Source organism: Cyanistes caeruleus, chromosome Z, assembly GCF_971803275.1.
Source record: "Cyanistes caeruleus chromosome Z, bCyaCae1.hap1.1, whole genome shotgun sequence".
Lineage (NCBI taxonomy): Eukaryota > Metazoa > Chordata > Aves > Passeriformes > Paridae > Cyanistes > Cyanistes caeruleus.
This window is the reverse complement of record NC_141732.1, coordinates 17,262,705-17,287,002: the sequence shown is the minus strand read 5'-3', so window position 1 is coordinate 17,287,002 and position 24,298 is coordinate 17,262,705. Positions and strand designations below refer to the sequence as shown.

Here is a 24,298-nt window from a genome sequence, read left to right as displayed (position 1 = left end):
TGCAGTCAGAAAATGGTCTTTATTCCCCTTTGATTTTCAAATACACGCTAAATGCCAAGTCTCAATTAAGTTCCCTTAATTACACAAAGTATCAGTTATTTTCAAATGCTGACTTCTGCAATACAGGACAATCATGCACAATCTTTCATGTCTGCATAAATAGTAATTTTCTAAAATAAACAAATCTATATATAGCTTTAAGGATTAATATAAACTCATTTCAGACAAATTCAAGTATCCAGTGTTTCCATTCTTGTAACATCCAAAAAACCAAATCATGATGAGAACTTCAACACACTAACTCCTTGCAAGAAATCCAGTTAAATATGGGATACAACTGTTAGCAAAGGGGCAGGAAAGCAACAGGAAGAAAAATGGTGCCTTACATTATTTTAAAATCCAAATTTTTTAGTATTGTTCATGTATTTCATTAAGTCCTCTAAACATGAGCGTGAACACAATTTACCTGAACTCAGAGTGTGCTCCAAGACGGAAATGGTGGTGGAGGCTTACAGATGGCATCACACAGAGCTGCACCTTTACCAAAACCAACAGCCTCCAGCTGTTGTACCTAGATGACCCAGCCATTTGGATGCACTGAAAATATTATAATACATTTTCCTTACATGTTTTAAATTTATGTACATATTACCAAGAAAGTTAGTGTCTAACAAAGATTACAGTCATTTTAAAACCAAAGACCATTTTTAAATAGCAAGCCATTTCCAATCCCCATCTTAGATTCTTCCACAGACTGTAAATTTGACACATGCGTAAAATCAGCTTCATTCCTTTATTTCTGATAGTCACCTCTGCATGCCTGAAATTGCCTCCTAACCTAGGAATTTTAAGCCATCTTCTAAACCTTGGATGCACTATATTGAGTTCAACCAGAAGAATCAGAAACAACAGGTGAAAAAAAGAACACTCTAAGAACACTAGAACACTCTAAGAACACTGAACTTTCTGTGACTACATACTAGTTTTTGAACTTTTCTCCAAAAGCCAATTTGTGTTTGTAATTCATGACTTCTTCATCCTGACTATTTTCTGTCCTTTATTTTTTTGGATGCTGATAAAGTGACACAGTCGAAGAGGTAATTAAGAAAATCAAAAGCCATGAAAAGACTCCAGCAGGACTGCAAGGTAGATGCTGAAAAGAAAGGAGGTTGTTTTTAATTGAAATATTTAACACAGGTCATAAAAGAAGAAGAGCCTCCCAAACACTTAAGAGTCACATCTCTTCACCTTCACTATTATACCAACCTTCATCTCATGAATTGCATGACCCATGGGTTGACAAGTAAATCAAAATGTGAGAATGGGGGAAGATGTCAATAAATGGAAGAGAAGTTCAGCTGAAGCCCTGTGACACTGCTCACTTCCACAGACCACTCAGAGATCGGTGCAAGGTCATAGCCCAGAAATCCCACGAGCTGTTCACTATTAACTGTTCTAAATAAAAATCCTAATATTTTAATAAATAAAAATCCCTATGTTCAAATTATATGTTCTTGTTTCAATCCCAGTTTAAGTCCCTGGATAAGGGGTTTTGGTGTTGTAAGCCCCAAAAGGGCTCACTGTTAAGAAGTTCGTACTTGTTTTATCATTGCATTTGTACCCCCACCCCTTACTCCCTTCCAACCCATCGGGTATTCAGCCACTGCTACCCAGGATGAACTTCTGCATTTCCCATAAAGACTTGCACACGGGTGCATATTAAAATCATATTACCACCTGGGAGCGAAGACAGCCCTGGAAAACGAGCCACTCTTGAGGAACATCTGGAGGACCACACTGTGGAGGCAGCGGGGACCTGGGGAGACTGGGTACACCAATGTCAGTCTGGCAAGCTGGTCACCATGACCTAGGCAGGACTTGAGAGGGAAGACATCCCTGGACTTTCAAACCTTAAACAGAGTTTCTGGGTGATCCTGACGAGGATAGAGGCTCCAGTCATCTCATCAGTGGATGACGACAGGCCTGTGTGGTCCTCTTCTTCCACATCAACCACGGGGAGCAGCAGCAGCGGTGCACACCCCGAGCCCCCACCTCTAGGCTTAGTTCTTTCTAATAAAGGCTTATTAAAGGGAGCTGAAGGTCTCCTGGCCCCTTAATTTACACCATTAACTGCAAGGTCACTGTACTGCACCTTGCTTAGTACAACTGGTTGTTCAGACTTACTGCTGTACCTGTAGGAGCGCATCTGGCTTCCCCCAGACAGAAACAATGGCCTTTTTATTAAGGCCAGAGAAAACATGTTGATGCCAGCTTTTACCTACTTGTTACTTTTAACAGAAATTAGTTCTATTTGGTTTAAACAAAATCACATTATATATTTCCATGTCACTCTGCAGCACAGAATACTGTTTAACAAGCAGAGAGACCTAAATAAATATTTTTTAAGAAAAAACAAAAATAAACAAAAGAAAATGAAGGGAAGGGAAAGGGAAAGTCCTTTGAAAATAGGAAGAAAAGCAAGATCTGAGCCTTGCAGAATGGAGATGATAAATGAAACTGTAAAGCCCTAAACATGAGCAATTATCTAAGTGTAAAAGAAAAAAAAACCAAAACAACAGCATACAACAAAATAAAACTTAAACAAGACACAGGGCTAGAAAGGAAAGACATTAAATGTAGTGAATTTCAGGTCCATTTTTTAAAACTGCTTTAAAATTAATTCTTAGTAAACTACCTTTAAACAGCATTAGTCTGATGAGAAGTGACAACCATTAAAACTAGCAGCATTTCAACACCACATTTTTACCCAAATTTTTGATTTTTTTTCAAGCATACTGGTTCAAAAAGCCCATGTTTACTGAAAGCACAAACTGACAGTGACAGATGGAGAAATCCTGAAGAGCTGAGTTGTACAACTAAGTCACCAAGCATGTCAAAGTTACCACACTAAGTCTTCTCGTTGCCTTGAGGGACGTCTAAAGGATCACCCTGGGTGTATTTTCATGTTTATACATAGGTCGCGTGTCATTTATAAAAGAGAAGCTTTTCAGATTTAAGCTTTTCAAATTCCTCAAAACCTATGCAGGCAGTTTTCTCGGGCAGTAGCTCAGGGGTAGGCAGCTGATGTTTCGGGAGGAAAAGGCCTGTGGAATCCGGAACCCCGATAGCAGACCCAAGCAGACTGAGCGCTCTAACTAGCTCTTGGTGTCCCAGGCTTTCCGCACAACAAAGTTCCTGATCTTGGTTTGGTAATCGTGGATCCTTGATTTTCAGAGGCAAGCATAATCAGTTAAAGGGAACAGCAGATACAGAAGAAAGGACTGAACTTTAGATACTGAAGTTTTGTGTGTGCCTTCTTAAATAGACGCCCGTGAAGGTAAGCGGGAGAAGATATTTGTCCCGAGGATCACTAACCCCTGCCGTATGAAAATACCCCCTCAGCTGCTCTCCGCTCCTTTGCTGCTCCCTGTCCAGCCCCGCAGGGTCGCACCGTTCCCCCCACGGCCGAGGCGCTTCGCCTTTACTGCCCCCTCCGTCGGCGGGTCTCGGTGCGGAAGGGGGCTCAAATACACGCCCCCTCAGACCACAGCTGAGCGCCCACAGCCCCTCCGCACTCCGCCGCTCCTCACCCGGCACCGCCACGCTCCGCCTGCCGCTGCCGCAGTGGGCCGGGTCCGCGCCCGCCCCGCCCGCGCCGCCGCGGGGGCGCTGAGGGGGCTCGCGGGGCCGCAGCGCCGGCCGGGCCATGTCGGCGCTAGAGTGGTTCGCGCACAAGCCCCTGGGCGGCGGTATCTTTTGGATCCAGGAGCGCTTCTACGAATCGCACAACCGGGCCAACATCTGGCTGGTGCGGGGCTCGGAACGAGACGTGGTGATCGACGCGGGACTGGGGCTGCGCAGCCTGCCCGACTACTTGCGCGACGCCGGGCTGCTGGCGCCGGCCGATGGCGCCGGGCCGCGGCCGCTGCTGGCCGTAGCCACCCACGTCCACTTCGACCACTCGGGCGGGCTGCAGCACTTCGACGAGGTGGCGGTGCACAGCGCCGAGGCGGCGGCACTGCTCCACGGCGACAACTACGAGGCCGTGACGTGGCTGTCGGACCGGGAGGTGGCGCGGCCGCCGCGGCCCGGCTGGAGCGCACGACAGTTCCGCGTCCAGCCCGTCCGGCCCAGCCGCCTGTTGCAGGAGGGTAAGGGGGCCAGCCCCGCCGGTATGCGCTGGGTATTATGGAGCAGCTTCTTTGCCGCTGAGCGCCTCTAGATTTACTCAGCTCCTCGTATCAAATATTTAAATCGATTAATTTTGTCACTCCCGTGATCCTATAAACCACCCGTAGTTAGCATGGGACCAAAAAGACGCGTAGTGGGTTAAACCATTTCTACCAGTTCTGAAAGTTCTAGCGGCCCGAGATTTTCTCCATCTAGAATGAGAATCACTCAGCAGTGATTTAGGTAACTAATTGAGCACCTGATGTTTATCCTTAGGCTTCAAACAGTATGCCAGCAGATCATATTCTGGTATCTGGTGACCTTTATTATTTATAAGCTGTCAAGACATGAAAAGGGCAGTTAACAGAACAATTCCTGAAATGTGCACTGAGAATACAATTTTTGTTTTACAGAATTTACATGAATGTTACATAAATACACTTACTGAATTTTACCTGACTTATGTAAAATGTAAAAAATAATTTATTACTGATAAAGCATTTACAAAAGTGGCTTCTTGCAAATAAGAAAGATCACTTAGTCTCTAATGGGAGACAGTGACTAGGGTTCTGGTGAAAAAAGCACCTAAACTATACAGTACTGTTAAGCAGACGTTACAGGGTGGCTGTCAGACAGGTGATACCTTAGGCGGGGTGCTTACTGTCTTCTTGGCTTTATTAGGCCATCCCACATAGGTGGTTGGAAAAGCAGAACTAACTTACTGAAGGCTTCAGTAAAGATGGAATGTGACATTTAACTATAGTAAATCAATAGAAGTTTAAGTTGTTTTTGTGTTTGTTTTTTTTCCCCTCAAAAAGGAGGGAGGATTATTTAGAAAAATACTTTTGTAAAAGACAAAGTACATTGGCTGCTAGATTAGCATCAGTGTTTCTAGGATGTTAACTGACACATGATAACATGAATATCAGTTCAGTGGCTGGTACAATTAAAAGGCATTCACATTTAACACGTGGACCTATGGTAAGAAAGTTCTGTTTTTATGTCTTACTTCTTAGATGAAGAAAGTGTATGGAGGCCTGTCTTGGTGCTCCTCCAGCAATTTATGTTTTGGCCTTTTGCTTTTAGGAGTAACAGCAGTGCAATTCTAGATGAATTAAATAAGGGTAAAATTACAATGTATTGTGAAATACATTTTTTGTAAACTTTCAGAGGAGAACCAGCTTTAGATGTGTTCTATTTTTTTCCTGTTTTATTTTGTCTACTGCATTCCTTTCCAGTTTATCAGAATTTATTTGAATATATTCCATTAATACAGCCCCAAGCCTGTGTTAACTGTTAATGTTATTGGAAAATACCTTTTTGCACATTTATATTTCGGACACTTCTTTGGCGCTCACTGAGAAGATAAATGCCCCACTCCCATTGTTGCGATATGTCATATGTCTAAAGTCTCTGTGTATGAGTAGGTAGTTCTCTTTGTGTCATTTAAGAAACATGACAAATGCATACAATTTCCTGTGACATATCTGTTTTCAGGGGATGTGATCAGCCTCGGAGATCGACAGCTCACTGTCATGCACATGCCTGGTCATTCACGAGGCAGTATTTGCTTACATGACAAGGACAGGAAGATTTTGTTCAGCGGAGATGTGGTATATGATGGATCTATGATCGATTGGCTTCCCTACAGCAGGATCAGTGACTACGTTGTAAGCTGCCAGCGCCTGATGGAGTTAGTAGACAGAGGTCTTGTGGAGAAGGTACTACCTGGGCATTTTAACATGTTTGGAGCAGAAAGGCTGTATCGGTTAGCTTCCAACTACATTTCCCAAGCTGGAGTTTGTCACAAGATTTCTACCTGTGCTATGAAATCCATTGCAAGCATAGCACTTCATGTTGCAAATTCAAGAATTACTTCTCAGTGACAGTTAATTTTGTGTGATATGTCACCTGCTGTATAACTAAATGGGTTCTGAAAGCTCGGTAACAAGCAGAAGCAGTATGTGTTAACAAAAAGATGGCAAATTGATACAGGTGAGCTTTAAAAATTCTCCCTGTTTTCTCCTACTTTATTCATATTTTTATAAAAACTGTAAACTTGTAGCTTTAGCCAAAGCTATAGTTTTTCTTTCTACTTTTCACGAGCATGTTTGTACATGTATTGCAATTCAAATACATTGTTTTAATTTTGTTACAACTCTGGCAGATACATGTGCTAAAATGAGAGGTTTTACACCCACGGCTAAAACCTTGTTGCTGTAGTACTAGACTTATGATTATTCATTACTGCCTGCTCAGGTTTTGACCTAACAGCTCTTGCTAAGACCTAGTGTGTGCTAGGAGCAGCCATTAGGTCACAGCAGGAGCAACATCTATGCCAGACTCAGTGTCCAGAAAGAAATAATTCTGCAGCCATTGCCACCTGTGGGCTTGGGATCTGCTGCACCTCTCAGCACCTGAAGGTTTATCGTTGCACAATACTTGCCTGGTGGTTTCTTTAGACTACACTAACACATAGAAGTTGTGTAGACCAAACTTTCCAGCTGGAAGTCGCAGATATATCAGTTTACCACAGAAGCTTTTGGTGCAGATGGTTTGTTGAGGCTTTCGTGTCTCCTGGTGTGGTGCAAGGAGCCAGGAGAGAGGAAGCAAGCAGGAGCACTCTCACCATTGTCTAGGGAACTGTTTTACTTGTAGGCATGTGAGTTAGGAATTAGAAAATTTGTGAACTAGTGAATTAATGTGTTATGCTACTCTGTACAAAGTGGATTGAGTTTTTGCTGGATGTATTTATTTTTTTTTCCTGATCAGCTCATAAAAAATATTTAGAGAGTATGTTATGGAAAGTTGAGAGAAGTGGACTGTGACCAGCTTAAGGCATTTGTTTATGCGTAAGGATATTTTTATGTGACTGTGTTGTAACTTGGTTGTTAATCATCTGTGCTAGGGGAGGGATTGAGGCTTTAACATGACCTTGCCATAGTGAAGGTGCTGTATTAAGCACCCAGTATACCTTTTATCACAAAGAGAATGTAACTCAAATTGTTTACTGTTTGCATCAGAAGTATGTGCTGCACATGGTTGTTCTGAAATGTAAGGTGTGCTACATGGAGTTTTTTCCAAAAAAAAAGTTGAATACATTGAGAAATGCTAAATAGCATTGTAACTTGCTTATGAAAATTGAATGTGTGGTATTTAAAAACTGCTGAAATGGTTAGTTTGTGTAATTATTCTAACAGTTTGTATATATGTAACTTTTTTAAAAGGACACTGTCTGAATTTATTTTTGTACATAGACATATATATGTTCCAAAAAAGACTGCAAATGTTTCTCCCAAATATTAGTGTAGTTTAACTTCTCTTGTTTCACTTTATGCAGAAACTTGCCCCCATCATAGCCAATAAGTAAGGGAGCCAGAGGTTTGGGCTTTGTCTAAGGCATGAGGGAGAGGAAATTGATAGCCTTCTGAATAGGTGCAAATTCTTCTGGGAAAAAAAAAAATTGCAAAATTAAAAAAGCATCTCTGTCTAAAATTGATGAAAACTAGTATATTATGTAAGGCTTTTATCTCTTCATAGATGACTACACTCCTGCCTTTACTGTGAATATGTTCTTTACCAGGATTTGCACTGGTTGGTTGTTGCCTCGTTCTTCTTAGAAGTGCCTATCTCCAAGCTGAAGCAAAATTGTGAGTGGGCAGGACGTGCAGCACTTGAAAGACCTGTTATCACTCATACCACAGTATCTTTTTTTTTTTTTTTGAGAAATCCATGTACATCATTGTGTGGTGTGAGTGTTCAGTGGGTAGACTTAATGTCATAAAACCAAGAGGTATTTATCTTGGCCTCAGCTGGCAAAGGAAGAAATACCAAAACAGGCTAGTAAGCAGGCTGAAGGTATACATATCACTAAAGCTTACACCAGTCATCCAGAGGATGCCATGGTGTTACAGGTTACCTGACAGTAATTGAATTCCTGCAAATTAGTTGACAGTGGTGTAACATCAGTAATAATCCTTCTTTTTAAACATTGCTTTTGTGAAGACTGTGGGAGTCCTGGTGGCAATCCTGTGCATTAAGCCAGTCACCAAGAACTCCTATCACAAAGCTTGCCAATATTCATGTCAAGTTGCTAAAGTTTTGCAAATGTTCACTAGAAGAGTAAGATCACTTTGAATTGGTATTGGTGTGTTATACCGTTATCAGATTATTTGATTCAATATTAGAATCTTGGTAGCCAAACTTTACTGTATTGTAAAGCCTGAACTTCTAAGAGAAGACTCAAAACACGTCAGTTCAAAAGAAAAGACAACCTCCATCCTCCATCATTTGTGTTTAAATCTGTGCTCAGTATCTCTATCAGCTAGGATCCTTAAATGGCCAAATCACTGTCAAAATGCCCTATTAAGCTATGCTGAATTCCACTAAGTACTTAAACAAAACTTTGACTTTTTTACATTACCAAATTCTAGGGGATATTTTCTTAATTCAGAAGTGAGCTTATAACCCAAAGTGGAGTTTGTTAGTAAACTGCTGCTATAATCCAAATGAAAATAGTTTTTTGAGGGTCATGAAATTATTTTTTGTATTAAAAGAAATTCATTACTAGATAAACAATACTAAAATGATCTTAAGTTAAAAGAGCAGTCTCTGATTATTTTTGTTAAGACTTATCAGTTTTTAATTGTAAGAGTTTGACAGCGGTCCTTTCATGCTACTTGGATTAAATATTTAAAATGTATATTGTAAGTTTAAATGCTGCATCACATTGAACCTTTAGAGTTGTGCTGATTTCTTTGTAACATCTAAATATATGTTAATTCAGTTTTCAGTGGATTGGGGAATTGACATAAAAATCAGATGGGAATTTTTGTTCTGTAATCTGTTAAGGTTGTTACAATGTTAACAGTTTGCACATAATTTTTTTTTGTATTATCATAATAAAATATTATAATCCTATGCAGTTAAGTAATAATTTCTAGGTATTTCTCAACAGAAGCACTTTTCATTCGAGATGGAATATATTTACAAGTTGCTAGCAGAATTATTTATGCTTCTAAGAAAGAAACTGCATTAAAAATGTTCATACATCATAGATGTATTTCGCCTTGTAAGAGCAGACATCTGTAGCCAAAGAAAACAAAAACCAAAGAAATGCATCTCTGTTAGGAAAGTGGGAGGGAGATAAAGGTGGAGAAAAAGAAGGATTTATTAATCTAATATTAAAAATCTAGGTCTCAGCATTCAACCAACACTGGTCCAAGTTCCTATTTATAATTAATGCACATGTGACTTAAATCAGTAAGCAGTACCTCTTGTGTGTAAAAATTCAGCCATGTATCAACCAAAATACTACTACTGTATCTTCAGTCCCTTCACTTTCAAACTGAATTAGGAAGTTTAGAATTGATCGAGAAGCAATGAAAAAAAAAACCCAAACCCATTCATTACGTTTTATTTTAAATTCCATTAAAGTTAACTCTTACACAGGAGAGCTGCTATCCAAAACACTTTAACTGTATTGCACCGGGTTTTGAGGGCAGTCAGAAAGCCACTCTGGGGCACATCAGTAGCAGTCTAGAATGCTGTGGAGTCACTTCACTAGCTCACACATCACCTTGGCGTGGTGGAATCCTGCCCCAAAGCCTGTCACCATAGTGCATGCAGTGTCCATAGGGGTGGGGTGCCCCTCCTGTGCAGTGTCTGTGGGTGGGAAGGTGCCTTTGTTGTCCCAACCGCTGACTTCGCCAGCGCCAGACGGCCACAAGCCAGGCACGGGCTGCACTGGCCAGGAAAATAACAGAACTGAAGATCAAACTAGAAACCAGCGGTGTTACATGCCTGCTCCTTGCTTTTACTGTGCTACTCAAAACCATCTTCAGCAAGGTCACTCCTAACAACCCGGATTTTATTGGACAGGCTAATCTCACCTGTTAAAAATCATTTGTTAAAAAATTATTCTAGCAACTAACTTTGCACATATTCCTACACATTCCTCCAACAGAGTACAGGGGTTAGGGGTGGGGGGTGATGACGCATTCAACAGAAATTAAAATTGGAAAAACAAATAATAAAAAAATAAATAAAAGGACTCTGACATGGGAAAAGGTTCAGAAACTTGGGCAACACAATTTTGTGACTGTGCCAGGTATCTCCCAGCAGTTTGACCCAGATGCACAAAAAAGCATATTCAGAATCATCAAACTGGCAATGATTCTTGGTATGTTTTTAGTATGGCTTTATATTTTTACATATGATTTGTTCCAAGAGTGACATGAACAAAATTAACTTGAACTTGCATGAAATCGTCCCCAACTTGTTTAAGAAAATCAGGATTCATTTAATTACAATTCTGATATGTAATCTGATTTTGAGCAGTTGGGTTGAGGTCTATTATCTTCTGCACACTCAAATTCAGTTAAGGACTGAGTGGTAGGATAGTTTCAAATGAAACTAATGAAATTTGGACTAGAGAAGCATGTTATCTTCAAAAGGAAGACAGACCTAGCATACAGCCCCGTAAAAAGCTATAGATGACTTTGAAAATTTAAGTAAAAGCCAGTAACAACATCTTTAAGTATATCTCCTAATTAATTATTTTCTTTATTAAGCTGACAATATGTATGTTTGAGGAACATGCTAGTGCTATTCATTTATCAACTCTGTTATTAAGAGGTCATTTTAGGATGGGCTTAGCCAACTTTGAAAATGCAAGGATTTTCAAGTCACTGCTACCACGACCAGGTACTTATTTTTAGTTAATATTACTTGAGCCTGTCTTTTCTGTTTGTAATTCTTCGCATATCCATTTCACATGCAGTATGAGCACTGCTGCTAACTATAATCAATTTACAAAAGTGGCACTTTGGTTTCTGGAGCAACTTTTTAGCTTATAAATTTAGAAGCAGGGACCTAAATGTGGATCTCCAGTTCCCAGAAGCACACCCAGAGTATCAGTATCAGGTATTTCACTCTACTTGACACAGAGCAGCCAGGGCACAGGTGCACCATTAGAGAGGACAAGCTGGAAGCCAAGCACAGTCACAACACAGGCAGGGATTGTGACCTCCCTGCAGAGTAACTTGACCTGCCAGCAGCCCAGTGACTGCAGACAATGGCAAGGTGATGACTCAAGTTCATGGTGAGACCACGAAGTCTGTTCAATATGTCAGCAAGAGAGCAGCACACAGCACCAAAGCAGGAATAACCCCAGTGCAGCTCAGGCAAGGACCCTGTGCTGACACAGTGGAGGCCAGAGTGTGGGTGAAACAACACAATTTGGGGCTCTTGGTGCAGTCAGGGGCCCTTGATGCTAATCACCCACACACCACTTGGTTAATGCTTCCTTTTCTCTCTGGACACATATATTCTGTGGAACACACAAAAAATTAATCTGTGATTATATATGCACCATAGTACAGGCTGAGGGTCAAACCTGACAGTAATTTATGCTTTTAGTTGCAAAGCTACCATCTGTAAAGAGAGGTCAATTACAAAGATCTTGGCTCTGCCTATTTGATCTGAAGACCAGACATAATATAGACAGCCAGATGAGTTTCATCTCTGTTTGATTTTGTCCAGGAAAAATGTGTCCTGAGCAAGCAAAAATCTACACATTCAACACTGTGTACTTGGTGCAAACCCACTGATAGTTTATTACTGCAAACACAGGTGCAAAACATCTCCAAGACATGCTGACAGTCCTGAAAGGAACAGGACTGAAACGCTTGAAGGAATTTTTCATTGCCTGAGAATTTTCAGTCTGTCTAACTAGACTGCATAACATAGTATTAGCAAGGATCTGAATATCATTGTGGCCCAGTTAGTAACACTGTACTGTGTTGTCACAGCTGGTTATGAAACAGCCCTGTTTGCAAAGCAAGGCAAGGGACAATTGCTTTGTCACAGACCAGAGCACTGAGGCAGTACTTTTCACAAATCTGAGTTTTCTCACCAGTGATACGAGCATTTTCCCCACACAGATATGTTGACTCACTGACTGTTTTGCAAGACCAAAATACTAGTATCAATGATAACTGGAATTATATATTAAGGTATTCTGTCTCCCTCCACACAGTACATATTACTTTCCATCAAATTTTTAGTAAGGCAAAATCTGTACAAGTGCCAGAAATGCTTCTGTAAATGCCACTTCTGCGTCCTCCTCCACAGCCCACAGCATCAAGTCAGAGTGAGGGCCTGGGGCCACGGGGTGGTGTTCTGACACAGCCACTACACATTCAGGCTACAGCAGGGCCACATGTGCTGACCACAAAAATCAGATTTGTTACTCTGTGTGCAATAGGCCAATAATTACACGCTTGAGTGAGACATGGATTATTTATTTCAGAGATGCACAAGCCTGGATGCTTGGTGGAATTCCATGAATCAAGCACACCAACTGTCAAAACTCTTTAGTATTTATACATTTTAGCAAACAAACACATTAATTTTCATTGGGTTCAAGCTGCATGCTTCTCTTATTAATTATTATTCTAATCTTCTGTTGGTTAATTATTATTCCCTTATTTCTCGCGTTAATTAGTCCACATGCTTCTCTTGAATCGGTGGGCAGCTTGGTCTGTCAGAATTGGAGCTGATTCAGGAGAGTTATTAATTTTTCCTTATCTTCGGAGTTCTGCCAAATGTCTTTGTGTAAATTCTGAACTGTTTGTCTGACATCACTGAATCATGTCGTGCCCTAGACCTTAACAAGGAAATTCCACCGACAAGAGAATTTGTCTTTCTAACTAACCCTTGGACATCACTTTGAGCTTGCTTTGTAGCGTCTATCTGTTTCAAGGATTAAATCTCTTTTCTTGTTGATTAGGCTTGAAATTCAAGACGAAACATCAAGAACATCCCTCCTTAGGGAAACTTTCTTGCGCTGCCCGTTCTGCAGCAGAAGCAACTGAGCGCCCAAAAGCTCTCCCAGCACCCATCAGCCGCAACCCGCCGAACAGACCACCCCTTTCGCCCTGAGTGGCAGCAATCTCAGCCAATAGCAGAGAGTCTAGGCATCGGAGGCGGGAACTTATCAACTCGCGACCAATCAGACATCGAAAATTGGAGGGGGCGTGGCTTGAGCGGCGTCGCCAAGGGCAGGAGCGCGGCGTCGCCGAGGCTCGGACGCGGCGGGGCGGGGGTGCGTTTGCCGGACCTGGCTGCCCGGCAGCGGCACGATGAGCCTGGCTCTCAGGTCGGTACGAGCAGGTCGCTTTCCCGCTTGCCCCGTCCGGAGCCCGGAGCGCGGTGGGGGTCCCTCAGGGCCGCGCCGCCCCCGATCGGGAGGTGGTGGCGGAACGCGGGGCGCGTTAGGCCGTGGCTGGGCCTGGGTCGTCCCTGGCCTCAAGACGGTCACGTCTGATCCCTCTGGCGCGGCCGGGGGAGGATCAGGCCCTTCTGTCTGCCGGGAGAGGGACGGGTTCGCTTCTGGCTTGCCTGATGTGCCTTCAAAAGGGCCATGAATATTCATAAAGTTAAACTGCTCGGCTTTGTTTTGTTTATAAATTCTGATTTAGTAGCTATAGCATAAAGGAGCCTGGTTCATGAATCCCAGTACCTGGCAAAATCTTGTTTTCAAGCGTAATTAATACGCTTACATAGAAACTGTGATCCTTAATTTTTAAGTCTAAGAATCTCATGTTTAGTATGGTTAAAGTAGTTGCAGAAGTGGCACCGAACTGCTTGTATTTGAGTACAGCTTTGTCTTTTGATAAATTAATTTTATGCTAAGCACTAAATGAGCACTTAAGTACCCAGATTGCTCTTTCAAAAGAGTTCGATGTTAGTCTGCTTTCAGATTTATAAATGGATTTCTTCATCGTAGCTCACAAAATCTGGGCTCCCTGGATCTGAACTATTCTCCCAGTCCTAATTAAGTAGCTAGCTCATAGTTATTTTAGTCCTTCCAAGAGCTGTAGTAATCCAAAGCCTGTGTGAAATCACACTGTCTGAATTGGTCTGTTAAGGACATCTTACTCTTTGAGGGTATTGTGGTTTGAAGCAGGCTCAGCTTCTGCTTTCAAAAAAAGCTTGCACTTTTCATGTATTTGGGATTTTTGCATCTGTGGTTGTTGAAAGCTAAGTCTACGTGTTTAATCTTGGGTTTTGATTAAAATTAGCAAATGGTTAACAAAGAAGGGCACAAAGCAGCTTATTAGAGGTGATTTGGAGAGTTAATCTTGCAGAGTTTTTTGTTCTCTGATCAGTAGTCGTTATGCATTCAACACTAGGTGGTATAGGATGCATTCTGCCTCTGTTGCAAAAAGACAAGTGAGTATAAAAAGCATTTTCCTGAGAGTATAACATAAACTATACAGTAATTTAGGTTACAAAGTACTTACAGAAATCATCTGGGCCAGCTTCCTGATCACAGCAGCTTCTACGTAAAGCTGGCTGAGGATGCTAAGCACCTTTTATAGTTAGTTTCAAAAAACAGCTGATGATGGAGACTCCTTCCCAGCAGAACTGTTCTAGCACATCACCGCATGCACTGGGAAAATGTTTCCCCTTAGATCCATCTGCAGTCTCTCCACCAGCTGCAGCTTTTCCCCTTAAATTTTTTAGTTATTGTCTCTTGTCCTTTTACTATACTCCTCTAAAAATACAAGCTTATTCCTAGGCTAGCCAATCCAAGAAATGGGGACTGTCTTTGAACAAGATTTGATGATTTGGGGGGCTTGTTTCTTTTATATACACCAAAATAGAGCAAAAAGTCTTCAAAACAGTGTGTATGTGTGGGATCTAAAGGATTTTAAAAAAATACCCTGCAAGTACCATTTGTCTAAGAGCTGTTACAGGCAACAAAGACAATTTGTAGCACCTAATACCAGCTTTAGTAGTTGGACTGTCTGGCCTAGTTTGGTCTCCACTGGCCTGTTTGTCCCCAAAATTATTTTATTTTTTTAAGCTACAGTGTAGAAACCAACTATTTTCATGAGTTGTATAATTTCAACTGCTCATCTAGTTTGTAACCTCAAGAAGCCTTTTTAACTGGTAATTTTTCTACCCTCTTGTTTTTGGTGTTGCTGCTTATTAACAAAAATGCCTGTGCCAATTTTATTTTGGGTGGGGGACTGGAGGTGTTAGTCAGATTGTCTATTTCAAATGTTATTTTAAACTGTGAATACAAGCTGAGAAAATATTGACTAAGTAAGGTAGTGATTTCTAAAATTATGGTGAGTTTCTTATTGGTGGAAAAAGTTATCTACAGTGGCATCTTCCCAATAGAAATCTGTTACCCTACATTTCTTTCTCTTTCTATAGGAATGAGCTCTCAGTAGACAAAACCAAAAAGAAGAAAAGAAGAGAACTGACTGAAGAACAGAAGCAAGAAATTAAAGATGCCTTTGAGTTGTTTGATACAGACAAGGATAGAGCAATAAATTATCATGAATTAAAGGTAGAAGTTTTGTTTAATTTAAGCAATTTTACAGCAGATAATATATGTTCCATAGTGAGCTCTTAAGATGTTGGCTATATCTTTAAAAACTTCCTTCATTGTATCTTGGTGGGTTAAAGGAGCGAGGAAAAAAAAAAAAAGAAAAAAACAGGGAATACTCCATTGGTGTAAGAATAAACTTTTCTTCCACTTTTTATACTTAATGCAGTAACAGAATTGCTATAGCATTCTAAATATATAAATTTATAAATATAGTCTACCAGGGATAAGCTTGAACAGATGACCAAGTGGGAAAAACTCCTGAAAAACTGATTATTTTTAATGACACTGTATAACCTAAAGCTTGCTGTTGGTTTTGGATGTGTAGGTAAAAGATGTAAATTCAATTTGTAAAACTGTTGGCTAAAGCCAGAGCTTACCTGTATTTTTCAAAAGAAAGCCTATGATTTGTAGGAATAAGATGTGCTCTTTGCTCTATGTGTGGGAGGCTCAGTAGTTGCCCTTCCCAAAGAAGGATGCTTCTAATGATAGATATTAGCAGATGGGGTTTAGGATGTCTTTCTCAGTAAGGCCTCCCACCTGAAAGTCTACAGAGTAGTAAATGAAGCTCACTAAACTCGCCTTAAATCTTTTATGCATTTTTATTCTAATTAAGGCATCAAGAACAAAAAGTAGCTTTGGAGAGGCCCGTGTTTCAGTCTCATAGTGGGTGAGATTTTTTTTTTTTTTGAAAGAATGCCTAATCCAGTGTATTGGCTCTACATTCTGGCTCTACCAAGTAACTCAAAGAAGGAAAAAGGTCTTATTTTTACTTAATTTGGTGTTACAGGAGTGTGTTAGGTAAAACAATTCCCCTTCCTTTTTTTCAGAGTTCATGTATTTTATCTTTGTTGGAAGCCACTGTGACTAGGGTTATGCTGCGTACTCCCTTGGTTATGGTATGCTTTGAATTCCCAGCTGTCATGATTGCTTGAAAAGCTTTTTCTTAGCTGTCTAATTAAATATTGTCACCCTGACGCTAATACTATGAAATAGCAGTAAATCATAAAGAAAAAAGGTATCTCCTTCTCTACAGAGCTGGCATATAGCATCAATTTTTGAATAACTACTTCAGTAGTTTTCCACGTGTGATTAGCCTATATTCATCGATTTGGAGGAAGTCAGTGTAGTGTGTGCTGAGAAACTGCCATCTAAGGTGAAATGGGAAACTAAATGTGAAGAACTTTTTTACCATTCACTAATGGTAAAGTAAAATGTAGGTTGGCTTCTATGGCTGACTGGAAAACCAGTTAAAAGTCTTGTGGGACTTACAAATCCATGAACATACACACTCGCCTTACTAATGAAGAGTAACTTGCAGAATTATTTTCAGTTTTGTCTCAAAAAGATAAGATTTTGGAATGGTTTTGGAAATGAGGAATTTACTTGTCCTAAGATGCATTTGGTCTAGTCTGTAAAATCCCTGAAAATGCAAACTTTTTTTTTCTCACTGTAACAAGATGTTCCATTTCCTAATAGTCATTCTAAATTTTAATATTCCAAGCTCTTTTCCTTTTATTTATTTTATTTATTATTATTACTAAACTATTGATATACTCTTTCTCTCTTGGGCAAGAAGGTAATTACTGAAATTAAAAGGAAAATCTGTTAAATCTTTATTTTGATCCTTATCTATGGTTGCACTTTCATTTTATTCCAAAAGGTGGCAATGAGAGCCTTGGGTTTTGATGTGAAAAAAGCTGATGTCCTGAAAATACTTAAAGATTACGATCGAGAATCAACAGGCAAGATCACCTTTGAAGATTTTAATGAAGTTGGTATGTGTATGATTGTGTTTCTACCTCTTGAGATATTTAGCCTATAATAGTGAGTCCAGTTTCAAAGCTGTACTTTGACTTCAATTATTTATTAAGAAATAGAAGTGGGAGATTTAATTTCATATTTTGCGTAGTATAGGTCAGTAGTGAAGGAAGATAAATACTTGTTTTCTGAATTCTTAATTTGATATGTAGAGATGAATGATGGCTACTGTATAAAAGGAAGTAGAGTATACACAATCTCTTTCAAGCTTTCACAGAAGAGTAAATGCTGGTTTAAGGCGTAGATGTTCTTGTCTTGTTCATGGATCTCTGTAAGATTGTTCTTCCTGCTGTGGGAAAGGTATTTGGCACTGAATTTCATGGGAAGAAGTGCACACATAGACAAGCAGATTACAGATTTCATATATTAAAAAGATTAGAGAAATTGAAGCAGATTTTTGATTTTCTACTAACCAGGATTTTCAACTGTTGATAAAGTCAGTAGAATTACTTGTGTCTTTCATCTGAAATTTGTGTATTGTGCAATTTTAAGTACTTTGAGTGTGTAGTCTATCTGCAGAATTTTTAGACTTGATGTTTCTTTGAAGGTTTTAGGGATTTTGTTACGTATAATTTATGCTTTTGCATACAAAAGTACATACAAAAAGTAATCTGTGTGGGTTTATACTTCTAGCTTATTATGTCCATTTTAGTTCATTATGCTCATTATGATAGTCCATTTCTTCAAGGTATTATATTTCTGTAGATTTTATGGAACAAAACACCCAAACCCCCAGGACTTGCTCTTCGCTAGAAACAGCAATCATCTTAATGTATTTAACAATTAGTGATTGAAATGTGGCATTTAGTTGTTTAATAGGTTAGTACTGGACAAAATGTCTTGTAAATAATAGGTAGTATTTCAGTAGTTATATTCCAGGTCAGATAACATTATTTTTAGTACTTTTCTGATTGATAAAGCCTTTTTGGAAGTATTTGAAAGAAAATGAATGTATTGATTTAATAGTAATATTAGTCTTAAAATTGCATCCTTATGCTGTAATACTATGTAAAATGAATATACTGTAATTACCATGCAATTACTTTTCTAATTCCTGATGTCCAGTCCTGTTCATTGTTTCCTTGTTCTGGCCTGGCTATCAATATTGACAGTCATTAAGTGCTGCAAGAAGACAGGAAAATTCTCATAGAAAGTGCAGTACATACTTAGAAGGGGATTGAACCTGTTGGAAAACTTGAGTTGAAGTAGCATACAGCTGTGGTGCCATATGACCTTGACACAGAATTGAATACAATATCACTTCCAACAGAAAGATTGAGTAGTTAGATAAAATAGGTTATTGAGACATTAACTGTGAAGAGCAGCTGCTGAATATAGCTAAGCAATTCTTGAGCCACCAATTCCTCTTAATTTAATGGTCAACTGAAATATATAAAGATGTAATTATATTTTGTCTTCTATAGTTTCGTATTTAGAGTAATTTTATTATTTTTCAGCTGTCTTTTTGCCACAAAAGGTAGCATTTTTCAAACAATACTGTGATGCAGTACTGTTGTTTTAGGAAAAAATATTTAAATTTAGGCTAAATCTGCAGATAAATGAACTTGATTACTGAAGTTGGCTTATATGAGCATGAAAAATTCTTTCCCCTAAAGTTTGCTAAGCCAGAGCAGACTTGTAGCAGTTAGTAGCAGATGGCAAGTGGTTCTTCATGTGCAAGCAGTGTTGATATGATTTTTAATGGCTTGATAATACAAGACTAGATAGCCCTGTAATACAAGACTAGTAAGCACAAAGATGTGCAGATACCTTATTGTTGGTTGGTCTGAAGTAATTACTAGAAAAATACTTCATGAGGCAATGTTGTATATTCTTTTGCAGGAACTGACAAATGGTTGTCTTGAAAAGAATGAAAAAGGCTGAAGAATCCTTTCAGAATAAACATTTTGCAATTCATAGGAGCATCCTTTTCATAACCCCTATGCTTAGTCTTTTTTTGTTTTCAGGTTTTGGGGGTGGGATGACATTGGTTGGTTGCTTATGGGGGCTTTTTGGTTAGTGTGATTTTATATTTAAAAAAGAGGTTCCGTGTGGATGTTTTTTTCACTTACTGTTTCAGTGTTCTCCCCAGCTCAAAATTCTATCCTGATGAAAATATATAAAGTTAAAAAAAAAAAAATAAAAAAAATCACACTTTCATCTAAAAGAGCTTATGGTGTTTTTTCTGAAAATTTGGAATTTTGAGAGAAAGTCATTCTGTGTGTACTTTTAATTCCTATTGGAAAATATGTGGAAAATGTGACTGTGACTGAACTGCTATGGAATTTTCCACTGCAACAGTCAGGTCCCAAAGAGCAACTCATCCTGGGAAAACAGAGGTGAGAAAGAGGTCAGATGACAGCCAAACAAATATGCTCATTGAATTCTATAGAAATCTAAGAACAGGTGAAATCAGACAAGTGTTCTTCATATTGTCTTAGTTTGCAAAGGTCATTCTGAGTTTACCTTTCAGAATTTTTTAATCTAACTTAAGTATCCTTCTTGCAGTGACAGACTGGATTTTGGACAGAGACCCACAAGAAGAAATACTCAAGGCATTTAAATTGTTTGATGATGATGACTCTGGTAAAATAAGTCTGAGAAATCTGCGCCGAGTTGCTAGAGAATTGGGTGAAAATATGTCTGATGAAGAACTACGGGCTATGATTGAAGAATTTGATAAGGATGGAGACGGAGAAAGTACGTGTTGGCAAATAAAACACCATATAATCTTGTTCTTAATTTTGTTCCCCTTTTAGGTGTTACGTTGTTATAAAAATGTCCTCTTTAGTTCCTTTCTAGAGTACTTTGATTCCAAACATAATTTATCTTACAAGTAATGCAGAGGGTTGCTTTTGACAGCTACTAATCCTGGAGTCTAAGAATTTAATTGATTCACCACCAAGTCTTACTCAACCAATGTCTATTAAAAGATGGGTGAAAGTGTAGTTGAGGGTAGAAATAAGAGATTTTGTGTATCTACATTACATTTTTATTTCCTTATAAATCAGTAAAAGTATTAAAGTGCTGGGAGTCTTTTGATCACTTACTGTACATATCTTAAGTGGTGATGTGTCATTGTTGTGCTTTCAGCATTGGATATGGAGCATTAAGCTAATAAATCATGTTGGAAGTAGCCTGGGTGTGTATAGGATCAGCTTGGATGGCTCTTTACCATACTTCTGGGCCTTGGAGTGCTGAAAAGCAGAGTGTGAAAAATGGCTCTGCAATTGACAATGTCCATACAGAGTAAGCTGCAGAAGGGATTTACTAGGTAGATAATTAATTACCAAATCAAGTTCAATACTATGGTTGTTAAATCATTGTGAACACTGAAACTTTAGAGTTTTTCATTATCCTCAAAACAACCTTATTTTTACATCAGAAACCTTAATGCCTGAATTTTGAGGATCACTCATTTAAGACCTTGTACCTAAAGACAATATCAGTCCATTGAACACTATTTTTACAGAGTGGTGACTCATATATGAGATTTCAGTAGCAGGTCATCAGTTTTTCCTGTGACAATGGTATTTATGCTTGTAAGCATCTGTTGGACTCAAAACTCACACATACTAGTGGAAAAAATGTTGTTGTCAGCCTTCTGACAGATAGTCTTCTATGCTGTTTGACGTAGGTGTTATTTCCTGGAAGTCATAGTTGTAGAGGTGAGTGAAAGTAGAATTCTTTGTGCAAATACGTTTTGTCATGTGTTGATCTCCTGGAGCTGCCAAATGAGATGTCAGAATTGTGGATCAATGTTCTTTTGTCACATTGCTATTTGGGTACTACAAATAGAACACAGACCATTAGCTCCTCTCAGGAGGGTTATTGAGTCATAATTATTTTGTGTCAGTGCTACATTTCTTTAAATCAAATTGATCAGCTAAGACTAAGTGGCTTAGTTACCCCTTATTCAGTCATCCATTCATTGTCTTTGTTAGTGCAATCAAGCAGAAGATTGAATATGGAAGATTAATGGCATAATGTTTATGTATGGTACTGTTTATCCTTAAAGTTCTGTGTGTTTTTTGTTCTTTAAAGACATCTGAGGCTGTTCCTAGCTTTTTAAGATTCATTCTGAGAAAGTAAATTATCCTGTGAATCACCATTTCATTTGTCTTCAAACACCTGGGTCATGTGGCAAAATCTTGCTGTCATCTAATTCCCCTTTTCCTGCCCTCAAAAAAAAAATTTGAAATTGTTAAGTGTTAGCATTTTTTATTGTTATTTCAAATACAGGAATAATACCACTTTTGGTTGAACACCTTTATTACATTTGCGAGATTGTTTTGCTCACAGTGAAATAAGGTATCTTGTAGGCTACATGAACCCTTATGTTCCCAGCAAAACCACTGAGCTCTACTGGTGAGCTATACACAGATTTCTGTAAAAGAAAGTATATTTGACATATTTTTGTCTCCCTTAAATATGTAAATAATCTTGTTTTGGTATTCCTGGGTTTAATAATTACTCCTGGTTTTGAGCACAACTAACTTCAGAAACTCCATGGTGTCAGTTCATGCAGTTTTGTGTGGATGCAGCTGTAGGAAACACTATCCAGTCTCATGTCTCGGATTTTAGCACAGAATTATGTACCCAACCCACCACTGAAAAAATGTGCACCTTTAACTCTCAAGATTCTAAGTCAACTTCATTGAGTTATCTTAATATTAGCTGTGATTCTAGTTCATTCTTTTATGATTACTTAAGTCATAGAGTTGAGAGAAATCTGATGCCATGAAAAACAGTTCTTCTGCGTTCATGGTGCTTAACTTGTGAACAGATTCTACATCTGAAGAGGAATAACTGGGATTACTTGGGTTACTGGGAATTGTAATTACACTGGTTTTTGAAGTTTCTTTGTTCCAACGTTTGTTTGTCATTACAGTGTTGTATTTTCACTTTGCAGCATGGTTTCAAGGATGTTGTAAACCAGAGAATATTTTTGAGACAAGGGTTGAATTTGTGCTGTTAGTGTATTGTTACTATGATAAAGCTGTGGAAATGCTTTTAAAGTCATACAGTGACAGTATTTTTGTGTCTTAGAATTAGATGTAGCTATGTGATAGACTGGTGTTTGAGAGCATAGGGCCCTAAGCTAGGCTAAATCTACTTGTTTCCTATTTTTTTACATACATCACAGTAGGACATACTTAGTTTTTTTTATTTTTTATTCTTTAACATAGTTGAATTTCTTTAATTTTCTTCTAGCTGTTGAATGTAGTTCTTTCTCTGCAGTGCTTTGTTTAGGAATAGCGTGGGCATATTGGCTGGGATGGATTATTGTCAGGGCTTTGTGTGTGTCTTGTCTTTTCCATACCACCAACTTACTCTAATCATTCCCACTACAGTAATTAGTTGCAGAGTGAACATGTTCACTGGTTAATTCATTTTCAGTGGCTATGTTTTAACATATGAGTAAGGTCAGTACCTCAGGTATAACTGCAGCAAAATAATTAATGAATGCTAATTAATATACTGTTATGACTTAATTTCTTCAAGTATATTTGTGTAAACTTTTCATTAATTATAAATGAAGAAAGTTCAGATGGGTAAAGGTGCATCAAATGTCTATTTTAATTCTAGCTGATTTATGGGATAATTGCTAAATGTTCTTAAAATTTGTTTTATATTTGGCAAGTGTTAGAAACTGGGGAGACAGGAATAGCATTGTTTGATCTGTGATGGTAGACTGGGTGTAATGGTTTTGAATTAAGATTTTAACAATAAAACCGAATTAAATCATAGCTAGCGGAGCTATTGTTGCTTGAGGAGTACTTGCTTAATAAAATTTAGCTGCCATTCTTAAGATTTTTATATATCTTTAAAATAATACTATTTTGCATAGCCATCTTACATGTGTTTCTCAGGATTTTTTTTTTTCCTAGCATGTTTCACCTTTAGAATATTTTTACTTTTATAATGAGGAATAATATAAGGGATTATAAGTGAGCTAGATTCTGGCTTTAGTATTCCACATAAAGCTTCCATTCTGACTTCATGGTAGGTGAAAAAACCTGTGCAAAACTGCTGTTCTAGAAGCAAACTTGTAAACACAGTGATTGATAAGAGGCAAGAGATACTAGCAGAGAAGCCTTTAAGTAAAGTACAGATATGCATTATTTTATTTTATGGTTTATTGTTGTTTGCTGTTGTCTAATGATTTTCTTTTTTTTTTTCTTTTTTTCTTTCTTTTTTTTTTTTTACAGTCAATCAAGAAGAATTTATTGCTATTATGACTGGAGATATTTAGCATTAGAAGAAAAGAAATTAACTTACCACAAAAGGAAGGAGTTGTTGGCAGCGTCCATTACAATGTTTTGTACTTTCATTTATTTTGGTAGCTGGAGTGGTACAGAAAGTTACTTGTCACAGGACCAAAATAAAAACAGGTTACATGCACTGATAATTCAGGACTTGTATCATTAAATACTATCACTAGAATAATTAATGTAATATTTTAGAACAAGTAAGTAGTGCTGCATTTCATAATATTTAAGTAACTGTTTCGAAAATAGCCTTGTCTCAGATTTCTATATTGTATCATATTACAAGAACCTTTTGAAGTTCTTTACTTTGTGTTAGCATTAGTTGTGGCCTTAGTTTTGATACATAAGTTTTGATAAACTTCCAATAAAATGTTCTTTACTACTACTTGAAAGTGTTACTATTGTACTTCAATATGAGCTGAACTAGAAGGGACAATGACTCAGAGAAAATAATTATTTTCTTTTTTCATTTACGAGCTTTAACTTCTGCTCTTTTAGATGAGCTGCAACATTCAGTGAGCAAGCACATGCATCTTCAAAGATGCCATTTATTAACTCTGTTACCCCTGCATGATAACTAATGACATGCAACTATGCATGAGGATAAACTGATTTCAAGATATGCTTAAAT

General features: G+C 38.5%; 2 protein-coding genes and 1 long non-coding RNA gene across 7 annotated transcripts; 2 read left to right on the top strand and 1 right to left on the bottom strand.

Annotated features, from left to right (window-relative positions):
• On the bottom strand, nt 1-3,637 carry LOC147648181 (uncharacterized). The gene is made up of 2 exons (XR_015280003.1): nt 1,738-3,637; nt 1-1,153 (listed from the first exon to the last, which is right to left on the bottom strand). It is a non-coding gene; the product is annotated as an uncharacterized LOC147648181 (long non-coding RNA).
• On the top strand, nt 3,636-9,090 carry MBLAC2 (metallo-beta-lactamase domain containing 2). The gene is made up of 2 exons (XM_023945044.2): nt 3,636-4,151; nt 5,668-9,090. Exons 1-2 carry the CDS (start codon nt 3,707-3,709, stop codon nt 6,054-6,056), a joined length of 834 nt encoding a protein of 277 aa, XP_023800812.2. The 5' UTR covers nt 3,636-3,706; the 3' UTR covers nt 6,057-9,090.
• A 2,130-nt stretch (nt 9,091-11,220) lies between these two features.
• On the top strand, nt 11,221-24,052 carry CETN3 (centrin 3). 5 transcript variants are annotated; one of them, XM_086868795.1, is made up of 6 exons: nt 11,221-11,394; nt 12,962-13,330; nt 15,400-15,535; nt 17,238-17,352; nt 19,904-20,095; nt 23,608-24,052. In XM_086868795.1, exons 2-6 carry the CDS (start codon nt 13,314-13,316, stop codon nt 23,649-23,651), a joined length of 504 nt encoding a protein of 167 aa, XP_086724921.1. In that variant the 5' UTR covers nt 11,221-11,394; nt 12,962-13,313; the 3' UTR covers nt 23,652-24,052. The 5 variants fall into 5 exon arrangements, with proteins under 5 accessions (XP_086724921.1, XP_023800818.1, XP_023800817.1 ...); XM_023945050.2 differs by having other exon boundaries at nt 11,241-11,382; XM_086868796.1 differs by lacking the exon at nt 11,221-11,394 and adding an exon at nt 12,018-12,185.
• The last annotated feature ends 246 nt before the right edge of the window (nt 24,053-24,298 follow it).